Source organism: Rhineura floridana, chromosome 13 (genome assembly GCF_030035675.1).
Source record: "Rhineura floridana isolate rRhiFlo1 chromosome 13, rRhiFlo1.hap2, whole genome shotgun sequence".
Classification (NCBI taxonomy): Eukaryota; Metazoa; Chordata; class Lepidosauria; order Squamata; family Rhineuridae; genus Rhineura; species Rhineura floridana.
In genome coordinates, this window is record NC_084492.1 from 11,682,309 (window position 1) to 11,708,601 (window position 26,293).

Sequence of the window (26,293 nt, forward strand, 5' to 3'; positions counted from 1 at the left end):
GACTGCTATTACTGTTATATTGCTACGTTCGAGTCATATTATTATGATTATTGCTATTGTGTTATGTCTTTGCTGGTAGGCCCGTTGGCCTTTTTTCCTGCATTTTTAGATATCTCTCTTGGACTCGCTGCGAATGAACTGGAGAGTGGGAGGGGCCTGACACCCCTAGTCTTGACTTCAAAACATTCTTGCTTCCGGACGATAGGTGGAGCTATAACCCGCTTGATGGCAGTCCTCCTATGAAAATCACCCTTCAGGTGAGACCAATGGTCCATTTCCGCCACACAGCATCTAACATAGAAGCAACATAACTACAAAGATCTTACTGTCATCCTGCTTCTCCATATGACGAGGGAAAGAAAAAAGGGCAAAAAGGTTTGTTTCTTCTAGGACAGGATGTAGCTGGCAACCTGTTGTTCCCCTTGCTCCGGAAACCATTGTAACTGAAATTAGCAGTATGGAATGGTTGTTTCGTGAAACAATTCAACTTGCTAATGGAATGCATGAAGAATAGTGCCTTACCCTCATGTCTTGCAATTAAGTTTGCCTTTGTCAATACTATTGCAACGTATGCCTTTGAACATTTCTGAGAAACTTCAATTGGCACAAATATCACTGCTAGATTGTTAACCAGACTGATTGTAGGGACTGGCTGAGTGGGTGAAGGGAGTGGTTAATGCCTCCTTACACCAAGGCAGAGTTCCAGGTTGCCTAAAGGAGGCAGTTGTAAGGCCTCTGTTAAAAAAAGCCCTCCCTGGACCCCTCCATAATGGATAATTACCGGCTAGTGTCCAACATTCCATTTTTGGGTAAGGTAACAGAGTGTGTGGTGGCCTCCCAGCTCCAGAGATTCTTGGATGAAACAGATTATCTGGATTCATTTCAATCTGGTTTCAGGCCTGGTTATGGGACGGAGACAGCTTTGGTCCCCTTGGTGGATGACCTACGCAGAGAACTGGATGGGGAGTGTGTCCCTGTTGGTTCTGCTGGACCTCTCAGTGGCTTTTGATACCATCGACCATGGTATTCTTCTGGGCCGCCTTGCTGGGATGGGACTTGGGGCACTGTTTTCCAGTGGCTCCATTCCTGCCTGGAGGGACGAACCCAAAAAGTGGAGCTGGGGGATTCCTGTTCGACCCCTAATTCCAAGGAAGCTGTCTCTGTTTTAAACCAGTGTCTGGCGTCAGTGGTGGACAGGATGAGGGTGAACAAATTGAAGCTTAATCCAGACAAGACAAAGGTGCTCCTGGTCAGTTGTAAGGCGAATCAGGGAATAGGGATATAGCCTGTGCTGGATGGGGTTATACTCCCCCTGAAGACACAGGTTCGCAGTTTGGGTGTGCTCCTGGACTCAGCGTTAAATTTGGAGTCCCAGGTTTCTGCGGTGGCCAAGAGTGCTTTTGCACAGTTAAGATTAGTGCACCACCTGCGCCCGTTCCTTGAGCCGTCTGATCTGGCCACGGTGACACATGTCTTAGTTACATCCCGTTTAGATTACTGTAACGCGCTCTACGTGGGGCTGCCTCTGAAGACTGTTCGGAAACTTCAGTTGGTACAACGTGCTGCAGCCAGAATGTTAACTGGGGCTGGTTACAGGAACCGTACTACCCCCCTGTTAAAAAAGCTCCACTGGTTGCCAGTCTGTTTCCAGACACAATTCAAAGTGCTGGTGATGACCTATAAAGCCCTATACAGCTTAGGTCCAGGCTATTTATCAGACCATATCTCCCTGTATGTGCCTGCCCGGGCCCTGAGATCCTCAGGAGAGGCCCTTCTCTCAATACCCACATCTTCTCAAGTACAACTAGTGGGGACGCGTGAGAGGGCCTTCTCGGTGGCTGCCCCTAGGCTTTGGAATTCCCTTCCTAGGGAGGTAAGAATGAACCCCTCCTTGCAGTCCTTCCACCAACAAGCAAAGACCTTCCTATTCCAACAAGCCTTTGGAATTGAAGGCTAAGGATAGGGCGTGAAGGGTGCTGCATTGCTAATGTCTATTATATTATTTTTAAACTAGTTTGAACTCTTTTAGCTATATGTGTGTATGGTTTTAATATTGGAAATAGTTTAATCTTATTTTAATGTAGATTTCGTATGTTTTTAATTATATGTATTTTTATCTGGAAGCCGCCATGAGTTCCAGTTTTGGAAAAATGGCGGGGTATAAATAGACAATAATAATAATAATAATAATAATAATAATAATGTATCACCTACTAATTTCAAGTACAATTTTCAAGAATATTGTTGTTGCTAAACTTTAAATCTTATACTTTTGGGACATGGAAATATAAAGGACCCCCTATTTCCACATGCCTACATGCTAAGACCATCCTCTTGGGCCAGCACCCTCTGCCTTGACAAGCAGGTTTCTTGGTTGTGGTATCCCATTTACTGAATGCTCCCCCGGGGAAAATCATCTGGCACCTAATCTTGTATCTTTTCAGCATCAAGCAAAGACTTTGTTTACCCAAGCATTTTGAAATATTGGTTTTATTTTTATTTTTTGCCAATACATTTTATTGCTCTGCAGTTTTAATTAGTTTCTCTCACTGTCTTAGTAAATTGTTTTAAAATCGGTCTTCCCCATCCTGGTGCCCTCCAGATGTTTTGGACTACAATCCTTCCAGCACTAGCCAGCACAGCCAATAAGTAGTCCAAAACAACTGGAGGGCACAAGCTTGAGGAAAGCTTTTTAAAATACTCTTGCATGCCACTCTGAGTGTGGTAACATAGGTGGGAAGGATATAAAATGACTAACAAACACATTTACACCAAATTCATTGATGCATCAAGGTCTCTCTCTAAAACCAGATAGGAAACTACACATTTGCTTGGGCCAATTCCAGGCTCCTTCATTTGCCATGATGGAGAACTGGAGGGATAAATGGTGTGTAAATCACATTTCATCTATACAGTTTATCAGCAACAACTCTGTTTACAAAAGCCGAGCAACTCAAGCCTAAAGCGTGCAAATTCAAGAAGCAGAACTTCCTTAGTGGCTCCCAGTGAAACTTGCTACATTTCCAGGATTTGTTAAGGAGCAATACATTCCTGTCAACATGTACACTGGCTGTCTTGGTTGGAAACATTTTGCACAGATGTATTGTTTCATATTATTAGGAGTTTGAGAGGGGTCCTCCTCAACAAATGTGTTTTCTCATCCTGGCACAAATCTGCCTTCTGACTAAAAAGTTTACTTTTGTCTAGTGCCAGCCATGTGCTGTTAACGGAACTTTAAATGACTATGTATATACTTAAAAGTAGAAGCAGCTGTTTCAATAAAGATATGCAGGATGCTTCAGTCCTATTTAGTTCCAACCACTGGTTCTTCACACAGCTGATAGAGAACCAGAACAGACTGTGCATTCTGTATTGCTCACTTCTCATATTAGGGTGGAGTTGGTAAATGCAAGGCTTTCCCCAAAACACTTTCGGTGTTTCAGATTGTGTGCTTTAGTGCCCAGTCCAAAGTGCAGGAAACTGCCACTTTGCCTAAGAGGACAGGCAGGAGGGAGACACTAGAATCTCCAGCCGCTAACGCCTTTATTTCACCAGACTAAACTTGCCTTAATGATGAACTTTCCTTTCAATTGAGTTGGTGATGGCAGCTGATCAGCACTAGCTTCAACAGGCTTTGTTAAAAGCTGGTCCCCAAGTACTTCCCTAAACACCCTGGCGATGTAGCGCTGCTGCTCCACACTGCAATGCTCCTCAATTGACAAAATCACCGGGTACCTTGGGCAAGGAAAACAAACGCAAGAGGAAGACATCAACATTTCAGATAAGAACTCTGCTGCTTCTGAATCTGGAGTTTCTATAAAACCATCCTGACTAGTAGCCACTCATAGCCTTATTATCCTCTAAGAATTTGTCTCATCCCCTTTCAAAGCCACCTAAGCCAGTGGCCATCAGTGTATCTTGGGTCAGTGAGTTCCATAAATTAGCTATGCATCATGTGAAGATGAGCTTTTTTTGTCTTGCCAGAATCTACTGCCTATCAATATCATTGGATGGCTTAGAATTCTTCTTGTTGTTACTATTATTGTTAAGGAGGCAGAGAGAATTCTATGTACACCATGCATAATTATTTAAACTGTTGTTCTGTCTCTCCCTCAGTCATCTTTTTAGTAAGCTAGAAACCACAAGCACTTTGTTTAATTATTAAATGTATATCCCACCCTTCCTCTCAAAAGGAGGCCAGGGTGGCATGGCAAATACACAAATGAAAAAACAATTAAAACATCTAAAGACAATTCCAATACAAATGCAGGCTGGGAAAGATCTCGGCTTAAAAGGTCTTCAGTAGGTGCCGAAAAGACAACAGAGATGAAGCTTGTCTACTATTTAAGGGGAAGGGATTCCAAAGGGTAGATGCCACAATAGTAAAGGCCAAATTCCCAGAACCAACCTCCTGATAAGATGGGTCTCAGCAGAAGGCCCTCACCTACAGTGATCGATTGGGCATATAAGGGGTAAGACTATCTTGCAGGTGTCCTGGTCCCAAGCTGCACAGGGCTTTATACCGCAGAACCAGCACCTTGAACTTAGCCCGGTAGCTAATTGGCAGCCAGTGCAATTCTTTCAGCAGTAGCAAAACATGGTGGCAATATCCTGCCACAATGAGCCATCGAGCTGCCACACTTTAGCCTTCCATTAGCAGGAAAGGGGGGGATCTAGGTATGTGTACATATGTGCACACAAGCCTCTGCCAGTTTAAGAGCCAGGACCTCCAAATGAACTACACAGTTCTTGTTTTGCCTCATCATGTTAATATTCATGCATCTCAGCACGACTCAGGCGGAGCAAACCCAACACACCATCAAGTCATCTACACTTTTTTAAAGCCTAAAGTGTCCAGTACTCTCCTTTCCATCATCCTCTAGTCCAGTGTTTCCCAACCAAATGGGCTGCAAAGCCTGTTGAAGTGGGCCACAGGCTTTATAAGTAAACCCAAAATAATTATTGCTTTTAATAGTTAACTGGTGTGATGAGTAAGTCTTAGAACTTTTTCTTTCATAATATTGTGTTGACACTTGTAACTCAATACCAGCAAGGTTTGAGCCTTATATTTTTAACACTTGGGAACTACCCTGGCAGCCCAAAATTCATGTGACAATAAATCAATGGGTCACCACGCTGAGTAAATTTGGACTTGTGGGTCACCATAGCACAAAGTTCAGAACCACTGCTCTAGCCAGGTCAAGACTTTCCTCTTCTCCCAGGTATTTTAGCATGTGTTTTTAAATTGCTTTTTAAAAAATGAGTTTTTAAAATTTGTATATTTGTTATTAATTGTTGCAAACCGCCCAGACAGCTTTGGCTATGGGGCGGTATATAAATGCTATAAATAAATAAATAACCCATCCCCAATATTGTACCAATACAAGAAGAATTTCTAGTAATACAACGAAGTCACACTAAAATTACCACAGATGGTCATAACCTCATGATGGAATCCTCATCAGATTTTAACTAAACATCTCCAAGACTCTAATAACATAATCTTAGTTCCCTGACATGCCTGGAGGCTTTAAGAGCAGAGAAGGTAGTGACTAATGATATATAATATCTCTTATCTTTATAGCAGTAACTCATGCAAAATTTTAACTTTTATTCTTAGGAAAATATCTTCATTATAAAAGCAATGAATACCTACTCAGATGTGACAAATGCATGTTCCTTGATTGCTTGCACAACATCTTCAAATTTAATTTTTGTTGTCCGTGTCCATCCATGATAAATAATGGGCTTCCCATCAGGACCATCCCAGCAATCCACTAGTTTAGGCAATGAAGGAAACATAAAAAGTGCAATATTGAACTTTCTGTTTCCAGAGCTTCAGAGTGCTTGATCCCACAGACCACTCTTCTTCAACCTTGGGTCCCCAGATGTTGCACTACAACTGCCATCACTCCCAGTCAGCTTAGCTAATGGTGAGGAATTATGGGAGTTGTAGTCTGGGGACCCAAGGCTGAAGAACAGTACTATAGACTGAGGAAAAGGGGGTACTAGAAGCAGCCACGCTTAGGGGCCATGAAGTTCAAATGACAATGCAGCTCTTCAGACATTAAGTAAGAAGATAAAGATTTGCTTGCTTTTCTTCTATGTACTAAAGTATTTTACCAGGAAAAGCATATAGGCATATGGGTGTGGCATTTTTGGAACCTTTATCTGAAAAGGGAGAAAAGAGTAGTTTCTTACTGGAAAAACATAAGGCAGCTGCACAAATTGGTAGTTCAGAATTTGAACTACCAATCTCTGCAGCTGCCTTTATGCTTCTTTGCTGTTTTCCTTACAACAATATTTGATCCCCCATTGTTATGTCATTTCTTATTGGCCAAAATGAGGATCACTTCAGTAGTTTCTCTAATATGCTAAATGAAAAAGTAATACAGAGTGTTGTGAACATTCTCTGCAATGGCCAATATGAAAACTGAAGTCACTGGTTAGTTAAATAAGAGATATCAAACTAGAATGTAATCATTCGAACAAGATTATCCCATAATTATCCCTTCTCTTAATAATTGGTACAATTTAAATTCATCTAGGATTCTGGGGACTATATGGAAACCAGGTTACTCACACTCAATACATCGGCATCCCATCCGGAGACATCTGGTATAAGCTTCTGGAGAAGATTCACTGCGAAGCTGGTCTCCTGTGAGATATCTAGGCCATAAAGGATTGCATTAAAAGGAATAATGCCATTTCCCATTTTATGACGGATGAAGAATATATATATATATATATTAACAAACTTACGTATTATGTGAAGAAGATATCCAGTAGTGGGACAAAGGGTTGTTCATATCCTGAGGGTCAATTGAGTTATACTTGTCATCCCATATACTGTTTTCTCTTGAAAAAAGGTAAGTAAGGAACTAAGACACACAAAGAGAGAGAGGAGAGAGGTGTAAATAGATTTTAATTTTAAAAAGAGGGAGACCAAGCAATTGATCATCCCAACTGGAATCGTAACAGAATGAGAGACAAACAAATCTAAACAAGTTAGCTGTGTCTCAACCTAAGGCAGGTCACAGTAGTGGCATCCCTATTATTTCAAGTAAGAGAGAACCTGCCTCTTGTATCTTTAAACACTTGCACACAAGAAGGAATTTCAGAAGGCATTGCTTTGTTCACCTCTGCATGATCTGCTCATCTAGCAAACTTCCTTCTTCTGGGTAACTATTAAAAGGTACGGGAGCCCTGTCCTCCCTTCCACTGGATTACCCTAGACAAGACTCTATGGTTTTGTGTCTAGGCAACAGAAAAACAACAACAGGAAAATGGACTTTTGTAGTTAAAATAATTAAAAGTGGGTCATATGACAACTAGTTGCAATTAAAAGTGAGTCTGAAATGGTTAAAGATGGCTGTTGTAATGCCATTACACCACAGTTGTTCCAAACAATACTGGAGCAGCATTTGGAATTTCGTCCCCAGAGTGGCTTGCCTGGTACAGGCGCTTGTTGTCTTCTCAATGCCAGGTGATGACTTCTTATTTGCCCAGGCTTTTTAGATGTCTTGATATTGTTTTATCTTATTGGTTTAGGTTCTGCATTATTATTATTTTAATGATATTATTATTACTTTAAAATTAAGATGTGGCAATAGACACCAGCTCATTAATTAATCCAAATCCTAGCCAGAAAGCATCAGAGTAGTGGATCCACAGCCACATCCGTAGCCTACCAGCTCGTGAAGGCCAAGGCAGAAGATGGATGCTTCTCTCTCCTTTTGTTGCTGTTGTTGCACCAGCTCTAGACCCCTCTGGATCTACTAGAACCAATGCAGCCTCTGGCCTCCCTGCCACTAGACACCCAATTAAAGGATTTTCCTCTGGCTATCACTGGTGGGAGAACCCAACCAGCAGAGCTCTCCAGCCAGTAGTGCTCTTCTCTCCTGATGGAGTCATGATAAAGCATTATCCTAACCCCCATCCCCAGACCCCAACATGGGTAGGTGGGTAGGATTATGCTCTTAGGTGACTTGAAAAAGAGGACGAGACACAGTCATGAAGGTTAAGTTCATTAAGGGCTACTACCCATGATGATTATACACTACTCCCAAGTTCAGAGGCAGTATACCAGTTGCTGGGGAACAGCAGCAGAAGACAGCTATTGCCCTCATAGTCCTACTTGTGGCCTTCCCAGAGGAACCTGGTTAGGCACTGTGGGAAATAAGATGCTGAAACTAGACAGGCCTTTGCTATGATCCAACAGGGATCTTTATGTTCTTACGGCAGAAACATTGCAAATAAAATACTCATTATCTTACCTCATCAACATAGAGAAAAGGTTCATCAGTTTCTCTCATAGTGTCGTCTATAAATTTAGACATCCTTTCTCTAACTTTACTAAGATCCTGAGCCCAAGATTCCTGAAAATTCAAGAATATACAAGTGTACATTAAGCTCATGTCAGCTTGTCTCCACAGGTGATTCAGGTAATAGTTATTCAAATAATTAAATTAATGTGTTTATTTTTTAAAAGGTAAGACTACAGCCATAGAAGCACTAGTTTCAAATTATAAAGATAGAAAAGGCCTTTCCCTGAATGAATAAAAGTATTTCAAAGAAGAAACTTCTTTGTGATGAAGGAAACGTTAATGTTGTACAAGAGAATGCAAAATAGGTGAAACAAGCCAGCTAAATCAGACATAAATACCTGATATTCAACTGCATCTTCTAACATATGATTGGTATATGATTGGAAAAGGCTATCAGTGGCTACTAACTCTGACAGCTATGCTCTATTTTCTACTGTCGGAGGCAATGTGCTTCTGAATACCAGGTGCTGAAAACCACAGAGGAGAGTGCTCCAGCACTCAAGTCCTGCTTGTAGGCTTCCCCCAGGCATCTGGTTGGCCACTATGGGAACAGGATGCTGGACTAGATGGGCCACTGGCCTGATCCAGCAAGGCTCTTCTCATGATCTTACGTTCTAAGATGATGTTTTGTCTGCCAATTCATTTTCATAGCATCACAGAATCAGAATTGGAAGGGACCTCAAATGTCATCTAGTTCAATCCCTGCCAATGCAGGAAATCCATCGCATCTTTGTTAGACATTTTAAAGCAAATGAGCCTACCATCCTCCAAGGCAGTCTGTTCAACTGTCAAACAACTCATACTGTCAGGAAGGTCTTCCTAATTTTTAGTCTAAATCACCCCCCCCCATAATCTGAACCTGTTTGTTTGGGTTCTATTCTCTGGAGCAACAGTAAACAAATATGCTCCATCATCTGTTCTTCAGATATTTGAAGATGAATATCAGATATGAGTACCAAATTATGCTTTCTACATAACACACATCACTTCTTCTGTGCGCACATTTGAAGCAACATTCTTCAGACAAAATTACAACCATCAAGTGTTGTTGCATAAAAGTTGCACTTTATGTTTATATGTGCATGGGGGGGATTGATCCCAATTTCTGCCTTTAGCTGCAGCCTCCCAAGCCATATCATACACCACTCTAGAAGGTCTCTCAACTAGGAAGGAGAGGGAAGAAAGGCCTGTTAAGCACAGGAACACAGGAAGCTGCCTTATTATGAGTCAGAGCCATCTAACTCAATACTGTCTACTCAGACTGGCACCGTCTCTTCAGGGTTTCAGAAAGGGGACATTCCAGGCCCTACCTGGAGGTGCCATGAGACCTTCTGTATGTAGGGCAGATTGTTCTACCATTTAAATACAGTCCCTTCTACTCATACTGCTCTGGATCCAACCCAAAGTGCAAACCACGATGTATCACTATGTTACACCCATGTATACTTTTTTATAAACTTGATGAACAAGAGCTCCACGGTCATCTCACCTGCTGTTCATGTAGTAAAAATCTCTGAAAGTCATGCAAATGCACTGCTGAAGCATCTGGGCGATCTGTATTTCTTCAACAGAAATGGAAAGGAGAACAGCAATTATAAAAAGACAACATCAGCAAAACAACAAACAAAGATAGTAAGCATAATGACCATGCCATGATCAAGACTCAAGAAAAAGGAGCACTGTGCCATTATTTATAATTGTGTTGTTTTTTTTAAAGAGCTTTGTTCCTTTTGGGGGAAATGTAATTAAAAATGGAACTGATGAAGAGTCCCACTCACTCAGTATTTGAAGTTACGTTTTTTATTTTTATTCTAGGGCACTAATTTGGATATTAATTCACTGATATTGATTCTGATATTAAAGCTAATGACCTAGTGCAATCTATTATCACTGTTGCAATGTTATACTGCACCACTGAAAGAACACAATTTAACATTGGATGCATGATATAATAACTTTGGGCAGGGATGCTCATGGAAAAAATGACTCATAACCTTTGTGTCATAAGGGAGCAAGCACAGTTAGGCTCATTTTATAACAATTCATTCTGTTCATAACCTCAGCAATAAATTAGAAAGGACCTCTAGCACAATATAATCATTTGTGGTGTAGTTGACTGACAATTTTTATGACAATTTTCAGTGACAGGTTGGCAAATATTCTTCTGACTTTGAGAAGACAATAATTCATTTATCTTGAAAAAATACTTGATACTATCAGCTTTGTGCTGAAAAAAATAATGCTTTGGTTTACTGTTCCTATCCTACCTTTGTAATGCTTTGTTATGATAAATACATAAATTAAACGAAAAAGAATAAATACTGATGCACAGATTGTATCAGAGTTATCTAATGGGCACCGATATTAGAAAGCAACTCGCAAAGCTTCTTAGAAGACATCAATATATTACTTCATTAGGAAAAAATAATTAAGACCATTCACTTTCATTTGTAAGGAGAAATGCCAGCACTTTTCCTCCTTCCCTACCTTTCCTTAATTTCCCCCCCTTCTTGGTTTTAGGGTGAAGGGTAAGAAGAAAGGCTGAAATGATGAGTTTGATTTAGTGGGAAAGAATGGAGTAGGATGGAAGAAAAATGTTTTATTTTTAATGTATCACATTCCCCCTCCCCAAACATTTTTTTAGAAATATAGTACTATGAAGTATTGTAAATATCAGTTAAAGCATTGAATACGTTTTCCTACCACTCTCATCATCCTACTACCTCTATCTTCCTGAACATGATCTTAACATAGAGAATGCTGAACTCAAATAAGCAGTTCTTCTGGAAACTAACAAACTGGGCTCTCATATACAAATGAGAACTAAATGATTAATCTAATTAAGAAGTTGAGAAAGAGGAGTTGTGTTACTCTGGAAACATGCAACAACGACAAAGAGTACTGTGATACTTTACAAACCGGCTAGTTAATTAGACTAATCCTAATTAGATTAGGAAACTCAAACTACTTAGTCTGCAAAATACAACTGTACTCTATGGCCTGGTGGAGGCACCACATTTCTCAATCTCTTAATGAAGGATAAGAGATTGGGAGCACCCTACAATTTCCTCTTCCTTTCCTTTTTTCTTCTGTAATATTCATCATGGTGTGGTATTCAAACATCCGCACCGACACTAACCATGGTTACCTTTGACCAGATACTGCAAACAGCTTCTGTGTGCTGTTGTTATGGCCATCTACTAATCTTTGTCAAAAACATTCTCAGCTCTTTCACAGAAATGAAAACAAAATGTCAAACTTCACACAGGGGTAATTTTTCATTTGCAGATTGGTGTAGGATGTTTTTAACTGTTTTTAATTATGTGTTTTAAAATTGTTGTAATCCACCCTGGGACCTCTGGGTGAAGGGCACATAATAATTAATAAGTAGTAGTAGTAATATTCAGGTTACTGTTTATGAGTTATGCAGTAACACACACACACAATCTTGCCTCGCTAGTTAATATATTATGAAAAACAGCCACTTCCAAAAGATCGTATCTCAACAAGTTTCATATTTAATAACATTAAGCAGAAGTGTGGGCAAAGCTGGACACAGGGCATCTCACCCTAGAAGAAACATAGTGGAATCCTTCTTGAACTCATCAAGAATCTGGGGAAGGAAAAGATGACAAACAAATAAAAAAGCATGTAAAATTGTTCATTCAGGTACTTCCTAATTCTGCAAAACACATTGATCCTTCCCTATTCTCTCTAGACAAAACAGGTTTTTTCCCCTAAGAGGCATCTTATGCTTCTAAGTCTACAAAACTGAAAGAAAGGAACTAACACATCCTTCTTGCATACAATGGGACATGGAAGGCTTGCATTCTAGGAAAGTGCTATATTCAAGTTACAACACAGAATGACAACTTATGTATTAAGAGGAAGTAATTTGCCCTCGAATGTGGGATGAGAGCTGCACATTTACCGATTTCTGTTGCTCAAACATTATTTTCTTGTAGAATAGATGAAATTGCTCAAAGCTCAGTTCTTCTTTAACAGCTTTTATTTCCTGTAGGGAAGTTAAAACAAGCAATGACATTGAGTTTAGTTTTCTCCAAAGGTTGTGCCTACATAAGAACACAACTCTGAGTAAGTTTTCTAATCTTAAATTTGATTCTCCACATTTTGCAGCAATTTGCAATTTAAAAAAAATCCTTATAAAAGTTCTCCAGCATTTTAGTGAGAATTTCTCCTGCTAAACACATTTTTTGTATGCAGCTTTGACTAATGTGCACATGTTTGCAAGCAATTCCTCCTAATGTAATGCATTTTGTATGCTATTTTCACTAATATATTCATTTTTATGCATACTTCCCCTTATATACACACTTCTGCAAGTATTGCTTAGTTGGAGAACAGCACTACAAAATTTACATGAATTTTGAAGGATGGCTGTGTTTCAGTTTTCATGTAGTTTTGGAAAGTACAGATTTGATAAATTCAGCTTTAAATGCAAACTGAATTGAATTTCTTGCATATTCCTAATTCTGCCCCAGACAACCTCTCAGCAGCAAAGGGAGGGCTGCCTTCTTTGACACCAAAAGAGGACATCTGAAATCTTAGGGAGCTCATTCTCAGTCCCCCTTATCAAGGCCACAAGGGGAACAGCCTCCAGGAATTTCCCCTCTTGTATTCCACATCCTGCAACACCGTTCTAGCTTAGAAAAGGGTAATCTGTACGCAGCATCAGAAGCAGGAAGAACACCATTCTGACCAGAATATAGGCCACAGTCCCCTCCTCCCAAACTGGCTTGCATGAAACCTGAGTATGGCCTATATTTGGGGCAGCCTATATTCCAGTCAATACAGTATTTATCTGAGGGATACAGGTTTTACCCTTTGATGTTGCCACACATGTAACAACACTTACTTTGGAGTCCCTTCAACTGTAAGGTAATTGGTACGGCAGAGAACATATATACAGCAATACACATCTGAGCCTAAAAGCAGGCTCAGCACATACTTACTGCAAACCTATCCTTCAAGAACTTCACACTGCTCACTTTGAAGTTTACAGAAGGAAGCACAGTCTTCAGCTCTCTAAGGCTGATGCTGAAAATGAGAGAACAGAGAGAAAGATGAACAGCAATGTTCTTGTGGCCAAACAGCACGAAGCAAGGCTTGCATTTCACTAACATGCAACTTAAATGACTGGCCTGGAATATACGGCAGAAAAAAATTAAAGTCCAAAACTTGGGTAGACTGGACGGGAGGGAAGAACACATGCTTTGCAGTTAGGAAGGTCTCGGGATCAACCCCCCGTATCTCTATCTGAAAGGTTCACAGGCGGATCTTGAAGTGTTGCTGTCAGAGTATGTGTGTTGTTGTTTAATGCCAGATCAATACACAATAAGACCACTCTCATCCACGGTTTGACTGTGGATGAAGGTGCCGATTTGTTGTGCATTACTGAGACCTAGGTGGGTGAGCTGGGAGGGGTTGATCTGACCCGGCTTTGCCCACCTGGGTACTCGGTGCAACACCAGCACAGGCTGCAGAGATTGGGGGGGAGGAGGAGTTGCTGTAGTCTTCAGAAATTCCATCTCTGTCACCAGGGAACCACTCTGTCTTGGAGCTGGCTGTGAGGGCCTGCATCTGGTGTCGGGCTGAGGAGACAGGAAACTAAGGTTGCTGCTGGTGTACCGTCCACCCTGCTGCCTGGCAGCTTCTCTGACTGAGCTGGCGAAGGCCATCTCGGCTGTGGTGTTGGAGGAGCTCAGAACGATAGTGCTGGGTGATTTCAGTGTCCATGCTGAGGCTGCCTCTAGTGTCCTGGCTCGGGACTTCATGGCCTCCATGACAACCATGGGGTTGTCTCAAGTTGTCACTGGCCCAACACACAGGGAAGGGCACACCCTCGACTTGGTTTTTGCTCCAGATGGAGGAAGGGGTGGTCTGGAGATGGGGGGTGGTGGATGTCACCCCATTATCATGGTCAGACCACTTCCTGGTGTAGTTTAGACTTATGGCTCCGATCCTTCCCTGCAGGGGTGGTGGACAGATTAAGATGGTCTGCCCCCAGAGCCTAATGGAATCCACTGGATTCCTGAATGCCCTGGGGGAGTTCCCAGTAGATAGAGCAGGTGACCCTGTTGAAGCCCTTGTCACGTTGTAGAACAGCGAGGCGCATTGGGCTCTTGACATGGTTGCTCCCAAGCACACTCTCTAGCATTGTGGAGCCCAGTTTGCATCTTGGTACACCAGTGAGCTAAGGGCAATGAAACAGGCTGGATGATGGCTAGAGCGCAAGTGGTGAAAGACATGCTGTGAGGCTGATCAGGCATGAGTAAAACATCATAACCGTGTCTACTGTGTGGCGGTGAGGGTGGTGAAGAAGGCCCACTTCTCTGCCTCCATCGCATCCTCAAGTAGCCATCCAGTGGAGCTTTTCTGTATTGTCAGGAGTCTGTTGACATCAGCTCCAGGAAATGGAGTTTTAGACCCTTCAGAGGCCCACTGTGAATTGTTTGCTAGGCACTTTGAGGGTAAAGTTGCTCGCCTCCATAGCAGTCTTGATGCCCCATCCACATCTACTGTAGTCTCCAATGAGATGTCCAGTTCAACGTCTGCTGCAACTTCTTGGGAACGGTTTCAATTGATGTGGCCTGATGAGGTAGACAAGGTGCTTATGATGATGTGGCCAGCAACGTGTCCTCTCAATCCTTGCCCTTCTTCGCTTATTAAAGCTTGCCAAGGGGGTTTGACCGAGTGGATCCAGAGTGTGGTCAACGCATTATTGTGGGAGGGAATGGTTCCAGCCGCCTTGAAAGAAGCAGTGATCTGACCACTCCTGAAAAAGCCCACCCTGGACCCATTGGTTGGTGACAGCTACTGACCGGTCGCAAATACCCCTTTTTTAGGGAAGGTGATTGAGGGGGTTGTGGTGCAGCAATTGCAAGTACTCTTGGATGAAACAGATTATCTTGACCCATCCCAGTTTCCGTTCAGGCCTGGTTATGGGACTGAATCAGCTTGGTTGCCCTGATGGATGGCATTTATCAGAAGGACAGGGGGAGTGCGACCCTGTTATTCTTACTTGACCTCTCAGCAGCTTTTGATACCATTGACCATGGTATCCTTCTGGGCCGACTTGGTCAGATGGGTATTGGAGGAACTGTTTTACAGTGGTTCCGATCCTATCTCCAGGGTCACTCTCAGAGAATAGCATTGGATGACTGTCTTTTGCCCCCCTGGCAGTGCTGTGGGGTGCTGCAGGGTACCATCTTGTCCCCCACGCTGTTTAACATCTATATGAAGACCTTAGGAGCGGTCATCAGGAGATTTGGGGTGAGGTGTCAGCAGTATGCTGACGATACCCAGCTCTATTTCTCCGTAACATTTGAATCGGGAGAGGCCATGCAACCCCTGGATCGCTGCCTGGACTCAGTGGTGTGCTGGATGAGGGCCAATAAAAGAAGTCTGAATCCTAGCAAGACGGAGGTACTGTGGGTTGGTGGTTCCCGAGTTCGGATGATGGGTCGGTTGCCTGCTTTGGATGGGGTCGTACTCTCTCTGAAAGAGCAGTTTTGTAGTCTGGGGGTGCTCCTGGATCCATCTTTGTCGCTAGAGGCCCAGGTGACCTCTGTGGCTAGGATTGCCTTTTACCAGCTTTGGCTGATAAGACAGCTGCGGACGTTTCTGGACTGGGATAGCTTGACCACTGTTGTCCATGCACTGGTAACCTCCAGGCTGGATTACTGTAATGCACTCTATGTGGGGCTGCCCTTGAGGTTGGTCTGGAAGTTGCAGCTGGTGCAAAATGCGGCAGCGCAACTGCTCACTGGGGCAGGGTATCGCCAACATGTCACCCCACTCCTGAAAGAATTACACTGGCTGCCCATTTGCTACTGGGCCAAGTTCAAGGTTCTAGTTCTGGTGTACAAAGCCCTATACGGCGCTCTGCAGGTGAGGGCCTCCTGCAGATACCATCTTATCAGGAGGTCTGTTCTGCACAACATAGGAAATGGACCTTTAGTATGGTGGCATCTACCCTGTGGAACTCCCTCCCTTTAAATATTAGGCAGACGCCATCTCTGTTATCTTTTCAGCACCTACTGAAGACTTTCCTCTTTCAACAAGCCTTTTAAGTTAAGACCTATCCCAGTCTGCGTCTGTGTTGGAATTGCTTTTAATATGTTTTTTTTAAAACATTTTTTCCCTAAACAATATGTTTAACCCTTTTTATTTAAGGTGTTTTTAAAGCTTTTTTAAAGAATGTTTTTAAAGTTGTTTTGTTTTAATGTACTTTAAGGTCTGTTTTTATGATGTTTTAAAGTGTTTTTACTGCTTTTGTTTGCCGCCCTGGGCTCCTGCTGGGAGGAAGGGCGGGATATAAATAAAATAATAAATAAATAAAGGTGGGAAACCTTTGGCTCTGCAGATATTGCTGAACTACACCTCCCATCATCCCTTGGCATTGACCATGCTTGCTGGGGCTGATGGGAGTTGTAGTTCAGCAACATCTAGAGGGCCAAAGGTTCCCCACCCCTGGGCTAGATGAACCAATGCTCAGATTTGGTATAATACATCTGCCTCAGAGACAAACTAGATGAGATGTGAAAGACATGTGCAGCTTTTTCTGACTTTTTTTTAAAAAAAATTAAATGCAGCTACAGAGGATTATGAATTTAGTCAGATCAGTGGCAAAAGAGCTCCATCTCCACCCCAGTGGAAAATCAGCTGGAGGTGTTGTGGTTAAAAAAACAACCCATAGAAAACTTTAAAAACCCTTCACCTTTGCTGCAATCAAATTTACAAGCCCTCATGGTTGAATCTGGGGGAGAGTGGAATACTCCTCTTTCATTTCTTATCTAGTTTGAACCTTAGATTGACAGAACTTTTCCAAAGGAAGAATGCATATGACAAACTGAAGAAAGCTGCCTCAAGTCCAAAAGCCATGCTTAATTGCTACATTTTCACTACCGTAAACTACATAGGGTTTAGTGAGGCAAACTGCCTTGATCTCACACAGCTAGAGGTTGGAGCAGAAGTTATTTAGAAGTCACTAGTAAGCAGGAAAAGCTCATCTTACTCCTTCACTCTCCCTCTGGCCCCATCTATGCTATATATTTAAAGTAGATTTATACCACTTTAAATATTCATCCCCCCCCCCAAGAATCCTGGAAACTTTATTAATGATGCTGAGAGTTGTTAAGGAGACCCCTATTCCCCTTACAAAGCTATAATTCCCAGAGTGGTTTAACAATCAATCTCTCTTCCCAGGGAACTTTGGGAATTGTAGTTCTGTAAGGGGAATAGGGGTCTACTAACAACTCTTTACAAACTACAGTTCCCAGGATTCTTTGGGGAACGCAATGACTGTTTACAAAGTGCTACAATACTGCTTTTAATGTATAGTGCAAATGAGATCTCTCTCTCTCTCTGCCACAAGTCCTCCTACTGACTACACATCTTTTTAATGGTATGGTGTCTTGTTTTCAGACTTACTCATCTAGTCACTTGCCAAAACCTTTCTGCCTTGGAAAAGTATCACCAGCTGCCCTTTGAAATCCCCATTATAAAAAACAACAGGAGGCAGAGAACTCTGAAGACTTGGCTAAAGCTAAAGTGTCATTAACACAGTTTGCACATCATAATAAACCATAATTATTAGTTTATGGGGAAGAGGTCAATCTCCCCTTCTTTGATCTTCCCCACTAGTGTACAAGAGAAGCACACTACAATCCCTGGCTTAGCACTGTGTCAGAGCTGGGGTCCATTATCTGTTTTGCTCCAAACAAATTACGATCTGCAGCCAAAATCTGTTCTGGCTTACTGATCTTGGTTTGTTTAGACCACCAACCCCAGTTCAGACATAACAGTAAGCTAGAGATCATGGTTTGTTGCTCCTGTGCACCAGCAGGGAGAAGCAAAGGGGACAAGATCAACACATTCACAGTAAACCATTAACTATGGTTTATTGTGACATTTGAATGAGGCCAGCGTCAGAGAGACAGTATCATGGCTATGCAACTATAAGATGCAGCTCTTCAATTACTCCCAGAATACAAAACAAGACTACAATCACTTTCCCCATTTTCCATGAGTCCCAAATCCAGAGATTCAAATACTGGGGATGTTTGCAGATTCCCCATTTTGTTAAGTTATTGGAATTTATTACTAGTCCTCATGATTGCAGAGAAAAACATGGACATGTGTAAGATGTTTCTTAGAAACCAGATTCCCATAATCAGATGGCTAGCTGTTAATGCCGCGTATTGCTCCCCATCCTTGTGCCAGAGTTACTTCCCATCAACATAATTCTACCATAAATAGCTCCACTTGCAAGACTCTTGCTGAATTTTAACTTAAGGAGGTGGAATTTGACACTATATCCAACCTAGCCTGAATACAATTTTATTGTTAACAAGGAAGTAGCCTTTAAATGCTAGGGAAATCCTCATATTATTACTCTCAGTTGCCTTTCCATACTCAGTCTCCTGTTAACACAAAAACGGGGGGGGGGACCCAAAGGGCAAGAAAGCAGAATGTCCAAAACAATTTGGAGGAATTAGGTATTACATATGCATATATATTTACATTCCATTTTTCCAACACTCAAGGTGGCTTGCATAAGATTTGCTCTCCCAAAGAACTCCTACCTTTCACAACATTTCATTGGATTACTAGTCCAATTAGCTCAGTACTGACTGGCAGAGGCACACCAAAGTCTCAGGCAAAGATCTTTCCCAAACCCAATACGAGAGATACTTTAAATGAATGTGCCAAAGATAAAACCTGGGGTTTTATACATGCAAAGCATGTGGCTCCCATTCAATTACCAGGATTCTGAGAGTTTAAACCAAGTTCACATTTCTCTTCCGGTTGAATCTGGAACAGAATAAGCAATGCCACCAGTTCTCCCTTTTTTAACCTTGGGCTGATATAAACTGTGTTGCTGTTCAGTGTTGTGAACAAAACACACCAAAAACAATTTAAGGTCATATAGGGCACGTTTATGGCTGCAGCTGCAATGGCTTTCCTGCCCATGGATCTCCCACATGTCACAACTCTTCCTTATTGTGGTGTTTCTTATTTAAACACAGGTGCCAGCACAGTTGCTATTGAATAAAATATGCTGGAGTTGGCCCTTTGCCCTTCCCGCAAAACAAAAACTCAACCTCAGTTACACAAATTCTCTTGCTGAATATCCTGACCTTACTCTAGGATCTGTGACTCCTAGCTCAATGACAACCTATCTGCCCAGCAGAACTGGGGAATGATTGCCACAATGTTTTTGTGCCTTCCATAGAAAAGAACTAAATTAGAGGAAATGCGTGTTGTATGCACTGAATCAAAGCTACAAGAACGTACGCTACTATGAAATTATATAAAGGGTGATAAAATGCTGCACAGTAAGGGCTAATTTTCCATCAGAAGCAGCATTCTATTTGTAAATCATGGATGGGCAACCTACTGTAAAGGCTTGCTTGTGGAAGTTGCTCCAGTACTGTAGGATAATCCTTAGCTTAAAGAACGCTACAACTGTTACTGTCACACACCACCAAGAGTAGACATCAAACAAGGCCACTTGCACTGAGATACATTGCTCAAACATTAGCATCCAGTTTCTTCCCAGCCTTGTTACTGAGCACCAAATTATGCCAACATCCCCAGTATGCACTGCTCTCAAGATCCCCAAGCCAAACGTCTTACACACATTTTCAGTCCCGTCACTTCTTTCCATGCACCATCTACATTTTCATGAGCCTCTTTGCAAAGCTTTATTCCATCATCTTGCCACCTGGCCAGAGGGCTAACAATAAAAACAACAGGTCCTACCTTCATTACAAACATTCCCCAATCAATGTATGATTGGAGTTACTCTGAAGGGGCTGCCTTACTTGCATGTAGGGTTTTGAACATGAGGGGATGGGGTTCACCCCAATGTTCCTGCTTGCCCTTTCATGCAGTCAAACTGAACACCTGAAGAAGGGATAGTCATGAAAACTGAGTGTGTGAACCAGTGTAAACACTCCTCCTGATATGGTGCAGAGACTTCCAGATCACAACACCAACATCGATGTGCTCAAGAGCTACCACACCCCTATTCAGGCTTGACTTGTAGAAGAGTCTCTCTCTCTCTCTCTCTCTCTCTCTCTCTCTCTCTCTCTCTCTCTCTCTCTCTCTCTCTCTCTCTCACACACACACACACACACACACACACACACACACACACACACACACACACACACACACACACACACACACACACACACACACACACACACACACACACACACACACACACACACACACACACACACACACACACACACACACACACACACACACACACACAAACTGCTGTGACCCAAATTAAAATAATGCATACAATGAAGGGAACAGCCTTACCTGTTTCTTCTGGATTGATCCACAGAATAAATCAGTTTTCTGAGCCAGCTGTAAGGAACAAATAAAAATGGCACTGGTAAGTTTTATGAAGAACTGACCAAATTTATTCCACTATTTCAACTTCAGTTTTGATAAATAAAGCAGAAACATCTCTTCTTCATTCTGAAATCAACTTTTCATTTGTGGGAGATGAAGAAATAACAGCAGCAATGTCAAGTCTTCCTATTTCCATGGTTCTTGCAGCCCCTTTTCTTCTTCTTTTTTTGTGCAAAAGAGGTGGTATTCATCACATAGAAGAAACAGTATGGCAAATATCCACACATGAAGCAAATGGCCAGGTTCACATGTAACATTAAACCATAGTTAAAATAAACCACAGTTTATTGTGGATGAGCAGTATGCCAAAAGTGCGGACACTTCACTCCTCTACCGCTGTCGGGAAACAAGCCATAATGTGGCTTGTCGTGCCAACCAAAGCTGAGCTCATGGTTTCTTTCCAAACAAATGATGAGCAGAAGCCAAAGCCTGCTCATAGCTTACCACTTATGATTTGCTTGGAGAGAAACAAACGAGACCATTGCTTGTTTCCCAGAAGCAGTAGGAGTCAGAAGAAGTGAAGAACCTGTGACTTGACAAGCATGCACCAGCACACTGTTCACATTTAACCATGGTTTAACTGTGGTTAACATGACATGTGAACTAGGTGAATGAGAGGGACAGATTTTGATTGGAGCTGCGGTAGGGAGTTAAAATCCCCCAAACCCCCACCCATGTGTTTTTATATATCACCCACACAGAGCAAAACAGTCAACTCATATGGTACCAATATGTTTTGGTACATGAAGCAAATAGCAGCTTTAGAGGGACAATCTGCGCCATAAAATGGGAAAACAGTTATCTCCCACGCCTAAAGCACCATGGTTCCAATCTAAATCATCCTCCCAAACTACATTTGCCCTTTTAAGAATTGTGGGAGATCTATGAGCTGATCTCCCACTGTCTTTCTTAAGTCCAAGTCTCTATCTATCTATCATTTATATCTGGTCCTTCCTCCCAAAAGGAGGGACAAAGGACCACTGCAAACATTATAATTTCTAGGTGTACATTTGAATTGTTTTCAGTGTTAAAATGTACACCTAAAAATGTGAATGTCACAAATACATCTTTGCAACCACTTACATCATATAGGCACATTCATTAGGGAGCTGTGACAGGCTATAGATCATAGGCACACTCAGGTTTGCCACTGTGCAATCATCCCCACATTTCAAGTGCAAAATGCTCATGGTGCAAGTCCACAAATTCCTATTATCCAATGTGAATTCATCAAAAAGGCTAATTATTCAAACAAAAGCAATACCCAAATAGAACGCTATGTTCCAGCAAGAGGGGCCAGAGCAGAAGACATGTTTTGAGTACAAAAGATCCAAGGTTCAGTCTCTGAAATCTCCAGGTTGAGCTGAGAAAGGCTCCTGTCTGAAACCCTGGGGAGTCTCTGCCAGTCAGCATAGACGGTAGTCAACCGCATGGACTAATGGTCTGATTTGGTATAAGCCTGCTTCCCGGGTTCCTAAAATCATTTTAACATTCTTCAGCACCGCATCCTACACACATGCCATGGCATATCAAGTTGTTCCTGTTTTTCTTACCCTGTGGAAATCAAGTGAATTCCTAAACTCTTAAATGCCAATAATAAGAAAAATGGGAAACAGTTCTTCCACATACCTCTCTGTAATTGCTGGAGTGGAAGCATTCATAGCTTCTTGATGCAAGATATTCAAGCCACACAGCCATTTGTCAGCATCATCCTTCGAGTCAGCTGCAAAATTAAAAAGTTATGTGAAATAACAAATTTAAGGATCTCCATCTTCTGCATTCAATCAAGGAAGAAGGAGGGTTAAACTTCTTCAGTTGTCCTAGGCACTGCTTTATAATGCCAACCCACAATGCTGACAGGAACTGTATGCATGTATTTGAACACAAGCAAGAAATATTAAGAACCTACCTAAAAGGCATTCCTTCAAAAAACAAACCACTAAAAGATTTTTAAAGCTTCTACTTTGTACCAGTAGGGCTAGTACATATTTGCTCTCTCATTCCTTGATATTTTACCTATTCCTTGAAGTAAAGTCTTATAAAAACCTGAGCATGGCTGGTACATGCTATAGACATCATGATAAAGTCTGCAACATTCCACAATGGCATACTCCCTTCCTCTTCACTATAATGATGTGCGCAACATTAGCGTTCTTCTATAGGATGTGCCTATAGAGTCTCAGCTAGATTAAACACATCCTTAAACCAGGATGAGGAATTAAGCATAGTTTTTTTAAAAGAAATCTCTGGATATTCTGGGTTATCCATTACAGCCCCTCCTCAATACACTCTACCCCAATCTTTTAAAATTCCTCAGTAATGCATTATATTTGACTTACGCCAGTCAAAACAGCAAAAACTCAGGTGTCAAATGACCACATTATTATTGGTTGATGGTACCCTGGCATTGGACAAAATGAGTTTGTAATAGTCAATCCAGTGAAAGAGAAGATCACTTAACCTTGCAAAAAAGATGCTCAACAGGTACTTACAATATTCAGTGAGGGTACTTTCATTTTCCTAGTTTTAACCACCCAGCTTTTAACCAAGGCTTGAAGTTAGGCATAGTTCTTTCCAAGCCAGGAGCCTGTCACAGCTAATGACCAAGAGGTGGCATATATTAACTCACAAAAACGCAACCTACCCGAGTGTACATATTGGTTTTGATACTTATTTCCTTACTGGTACTTGTTATCATCTTATAGAACAGACATGGGGAACACAGACAAAACTCAGGAAGAGGGAGGAGAAAAACAAGGGTAGAAAGAGATGAAGTTAAAAGAACTTTTAAAACTTGATTACAGTTGGAAATAAGGATTAATGGGATAAGTGGAAGACCATGTGGAAGAGATGGAGTTGTCATTTCTGGTTGTAAAAAGAGAAATTCAAAGAAACACATTTACCTGCTAAGCTTAAGGTGTTGAGAACAAACTGAGTACCATAGAAAATCGTAAAACAAAGGTCATCTTTTTGCCGTGTTGCTTTCCCACGCTCAAAATCCTTTGAATTTTTTCCTGGTCGAATTTCCTTTAATTCCATCAGATCCACTGAAAAAGAAAAATACAAGTGTCAATTTAAAATAAGCTCACATCAAGAAGATGTATGTTAATTTGCTTCATTAGACACTAGCTTACTAGCCTACCAACTTCATCCTGGTCTAGCTTTGATGCGAGCATGAAGACATCATTGCTTAAGAAACTGTGTAATAGCAAACAAAAGAGTACAAGCTGATTTGCAGTATTCCTCAGTTCAACAACTGGGGTGCAATTTGCACAGTAATAGTTAAAGAGGTATCTTTCTGCAAGGCAGTTTGTTTGTTTGTTTTTCTGCCCTTCTTCCCAAAGGAGCCCAGGACAGCAGTTAACCTTTGCCCACACTTGCCTTCCAGAATCCTTTAATCTGGTCACACTATGGCATTTCTCTGCTATATTTTTGCACCAGCATCACTCCAATAAACCATGAGATGAGACACAACGGTCAGTTACTCCCTTCTCACTCACCACCAACTCTGTACCGTGTGGTGCATGGTTCATTAGGGCAAATGAAGCACTGCCCCACCAACCTCAGTCTCGGTTCATCCAAGCCCACATGCCTTCTTTCTTACAACCAGTCCAGGCAGTGGCCCCAGCTGTCAGCTTGCTTCCCCCTCCTTAGTCTGTGTTGTCCTTGTAGAACTCAGCAGGGCAGAGGATGGGGACAACAGGAGAATTAGTTGGCTTGGCTTGGCCTATTGTTGGCTGCCCTACCAGTCCTAAAGGGCACCAGCCACCACTGCCTCCCCCTTGCATTTGATGAAAAGCTTTCATCACAGCCATGAAGGACAGAAACTTACGTCCTTAGTGGAAGTTGACATTCTTAAAGTCTCAGTGTTACTACAGATTTTAGGAGCCCTCTAAAATTTTGGACCGAGTGTGTCTATCCCAAGCACTCTACAACTTCCTTAAACCTTATATTTTCAGATTTAGAATTTTCATTATTATTATCATTTTCCTGTCACAGCTTACCAATCAGTTTTAATACTGCTTGTTTTTTCAAGAGAGTCACATTTTCGGAACAAAGCTTTGTAATAGTGTATTCAAGCAATTGAGAAATATATAGAATTTTGCTTAGAACATCAACTCAGCCAAAGCATTTCACAACATGATTATTTTGGGAGGGGATGCCATTTAGTTTGTCTTGCATTGCTATGTGATTGGTGTTATTTTGTTAAGATTTTAGTGATTTTACTCTGTCTATAAGCCATTCTGAATGCCCTATACCAGCCTTGTCCAACCTTTGGGCCACAGATGTTGCTGGACTGCAACTCCCATCAGCCCCAGCCAGCATGGCCAATGGTCAGGAAATATGGGAACTGTAGTCCAGCAACATCTGTGGCCCAAAGGTTGGACAAGGCTGCCCTATACTCTGGTAGGAAAGGTGAAATAGAAATGACTATATAACAAACAAACAAGCCTCCCTCTCTCTCAGACAGCATGCATCCAACCTATTTTGGAATCATGGATACATCTCCCAGGACTATTTCTTCATGCCCAGGTTTTGCTTACCGAACTATGCTGCATGCATCCAAAGGGAAAGGAAATTCAGTTTATCCAAAACAAAAGAAATGTGCATTCTTCTGATAAAACACTTATTTGAAAACTGAGGAAGTGGTTTCATTCCACTATGCAGACTGGATAAAAGAACTGATGACTGCTCCTGCTTAACTCTTGATAGGTGAAGGGTTATGGTCAAACTTACAATATGAGCAGTAAAAAAACAAACTGCACAGCTGTTCCTCAAATGCGCTTTATTGAGACATACTATACCACAGACCAAAGTAAATGCTCCATTCTCTTAATGGTACACGTAATTCAGGTTATTTACATAACGTAGTGGTAGAAACATTAATAAGGGTTATCCTTTCTGGATTATTTAGCTCTAATTAATGTAGTGTGTTTCAGAAAATTAGCGAAGTACGATTAAATGGGATGTTGCCTGTTTTTTGTTATTATGCAAAAAGAAAAGAAAGCATTATGCAGAACAGTTCAACTTTTATAGGGAAAGGCAGTCATTCAGTGATAGAACATCTGCTTTGCATGCAGAACATCCCAGATTCACTCCCCAGCTGTTCCTCTGTCCGAAATGCTGGAGAGTCAGCACAACACTGAGCTACATGGACTAATGTCTGATTTATTATAAGGCAGTTTCCTATGTTCCTATAGTTGCCTTAAGCAGAAGCTAATTTTGCTGCTCTTGCCCTGTATCTTACCGCATGCAGAGGTACAGGAGAGCAGGGGGTTGTGTCCCTTTGTAAAGTCCCCCCACTCCATTGCAGCCTCTTTCCCTTATTCTATAAATGAACAGAGTATGTGATTAGAAAAATCAGGAAGGAGAAAGACCTGTGTCCCAAGCTTCTGGAGCAGGGGCGAATAAGAAGCCATTATGGCATGTAAGCAGCATATACATTAAATAACAACTGTGCCCCACACATGCAAAAATAATGCTCAAGTGTGTGTGCGTGTGTGTGTAAC

At 41.7% G+C, this 26,293-nt stretch overlaps 1 protein-coding gene across 5 annotated transcripts in view; it reads right to left on the bottom strand.

Moving 5' to 3' along the window:
- The window catches only part of PLCG2 (phospholipase C gamma 2), a 105,705-nt gene that overhangs the window by 46,722 nt on the left and 32,690 nt on the right, over nt 1-26,293 (bottom strand). For all 5 annotated transcript variants that reach the window (XM_061594092.1, XM_061594091.1, XM_061594093.1 and 2 more), the window contains exons 3-14: nt 23,687-23,830; nt 22,413-22,506; nt 20,688-20,735; nt 13,301-13,385; nt 12,259-12,342; nt 11,897-11,940; nt 9,817-9,889; nt 8,277-8,378; nt 6,763-6,881; nt 6,584-6,669; nt 5,657-5,777; nt 3,567-3,735 (exon numbers count right to left, since the gene is read on the bottom strand). In XM_061594092.1, coding sequence (XP_061450076.1) covers nt 3,567-3,735; nt 5,657-5,777; nt 6,584-6,669; nt 6,763-6,881; nt 8,277-8,378; nt 9,817-9,889; nt 11,897-11,940; nt 12,259-12,342; nt 13,301-13,385; nt 20,688-20,735; nt 22,413-22,506; nt 23,687-23,830 — 1,169 coding nt within the window. The remainder of the gene's footprint in view (nt 1-3,566; nt 3,736-5,656; nt 5,778-6,583; nt 6,670-6,762; nt 6,882-8,276; nt 8,379-9,816; nt 9,890-11,896; nt 11,941-12,258; nt 12,343-13,300; nt 13,386-20,687; nt 20,736-22,412; nt 22,507-23,686; nt 23,831-26,293) is intronic.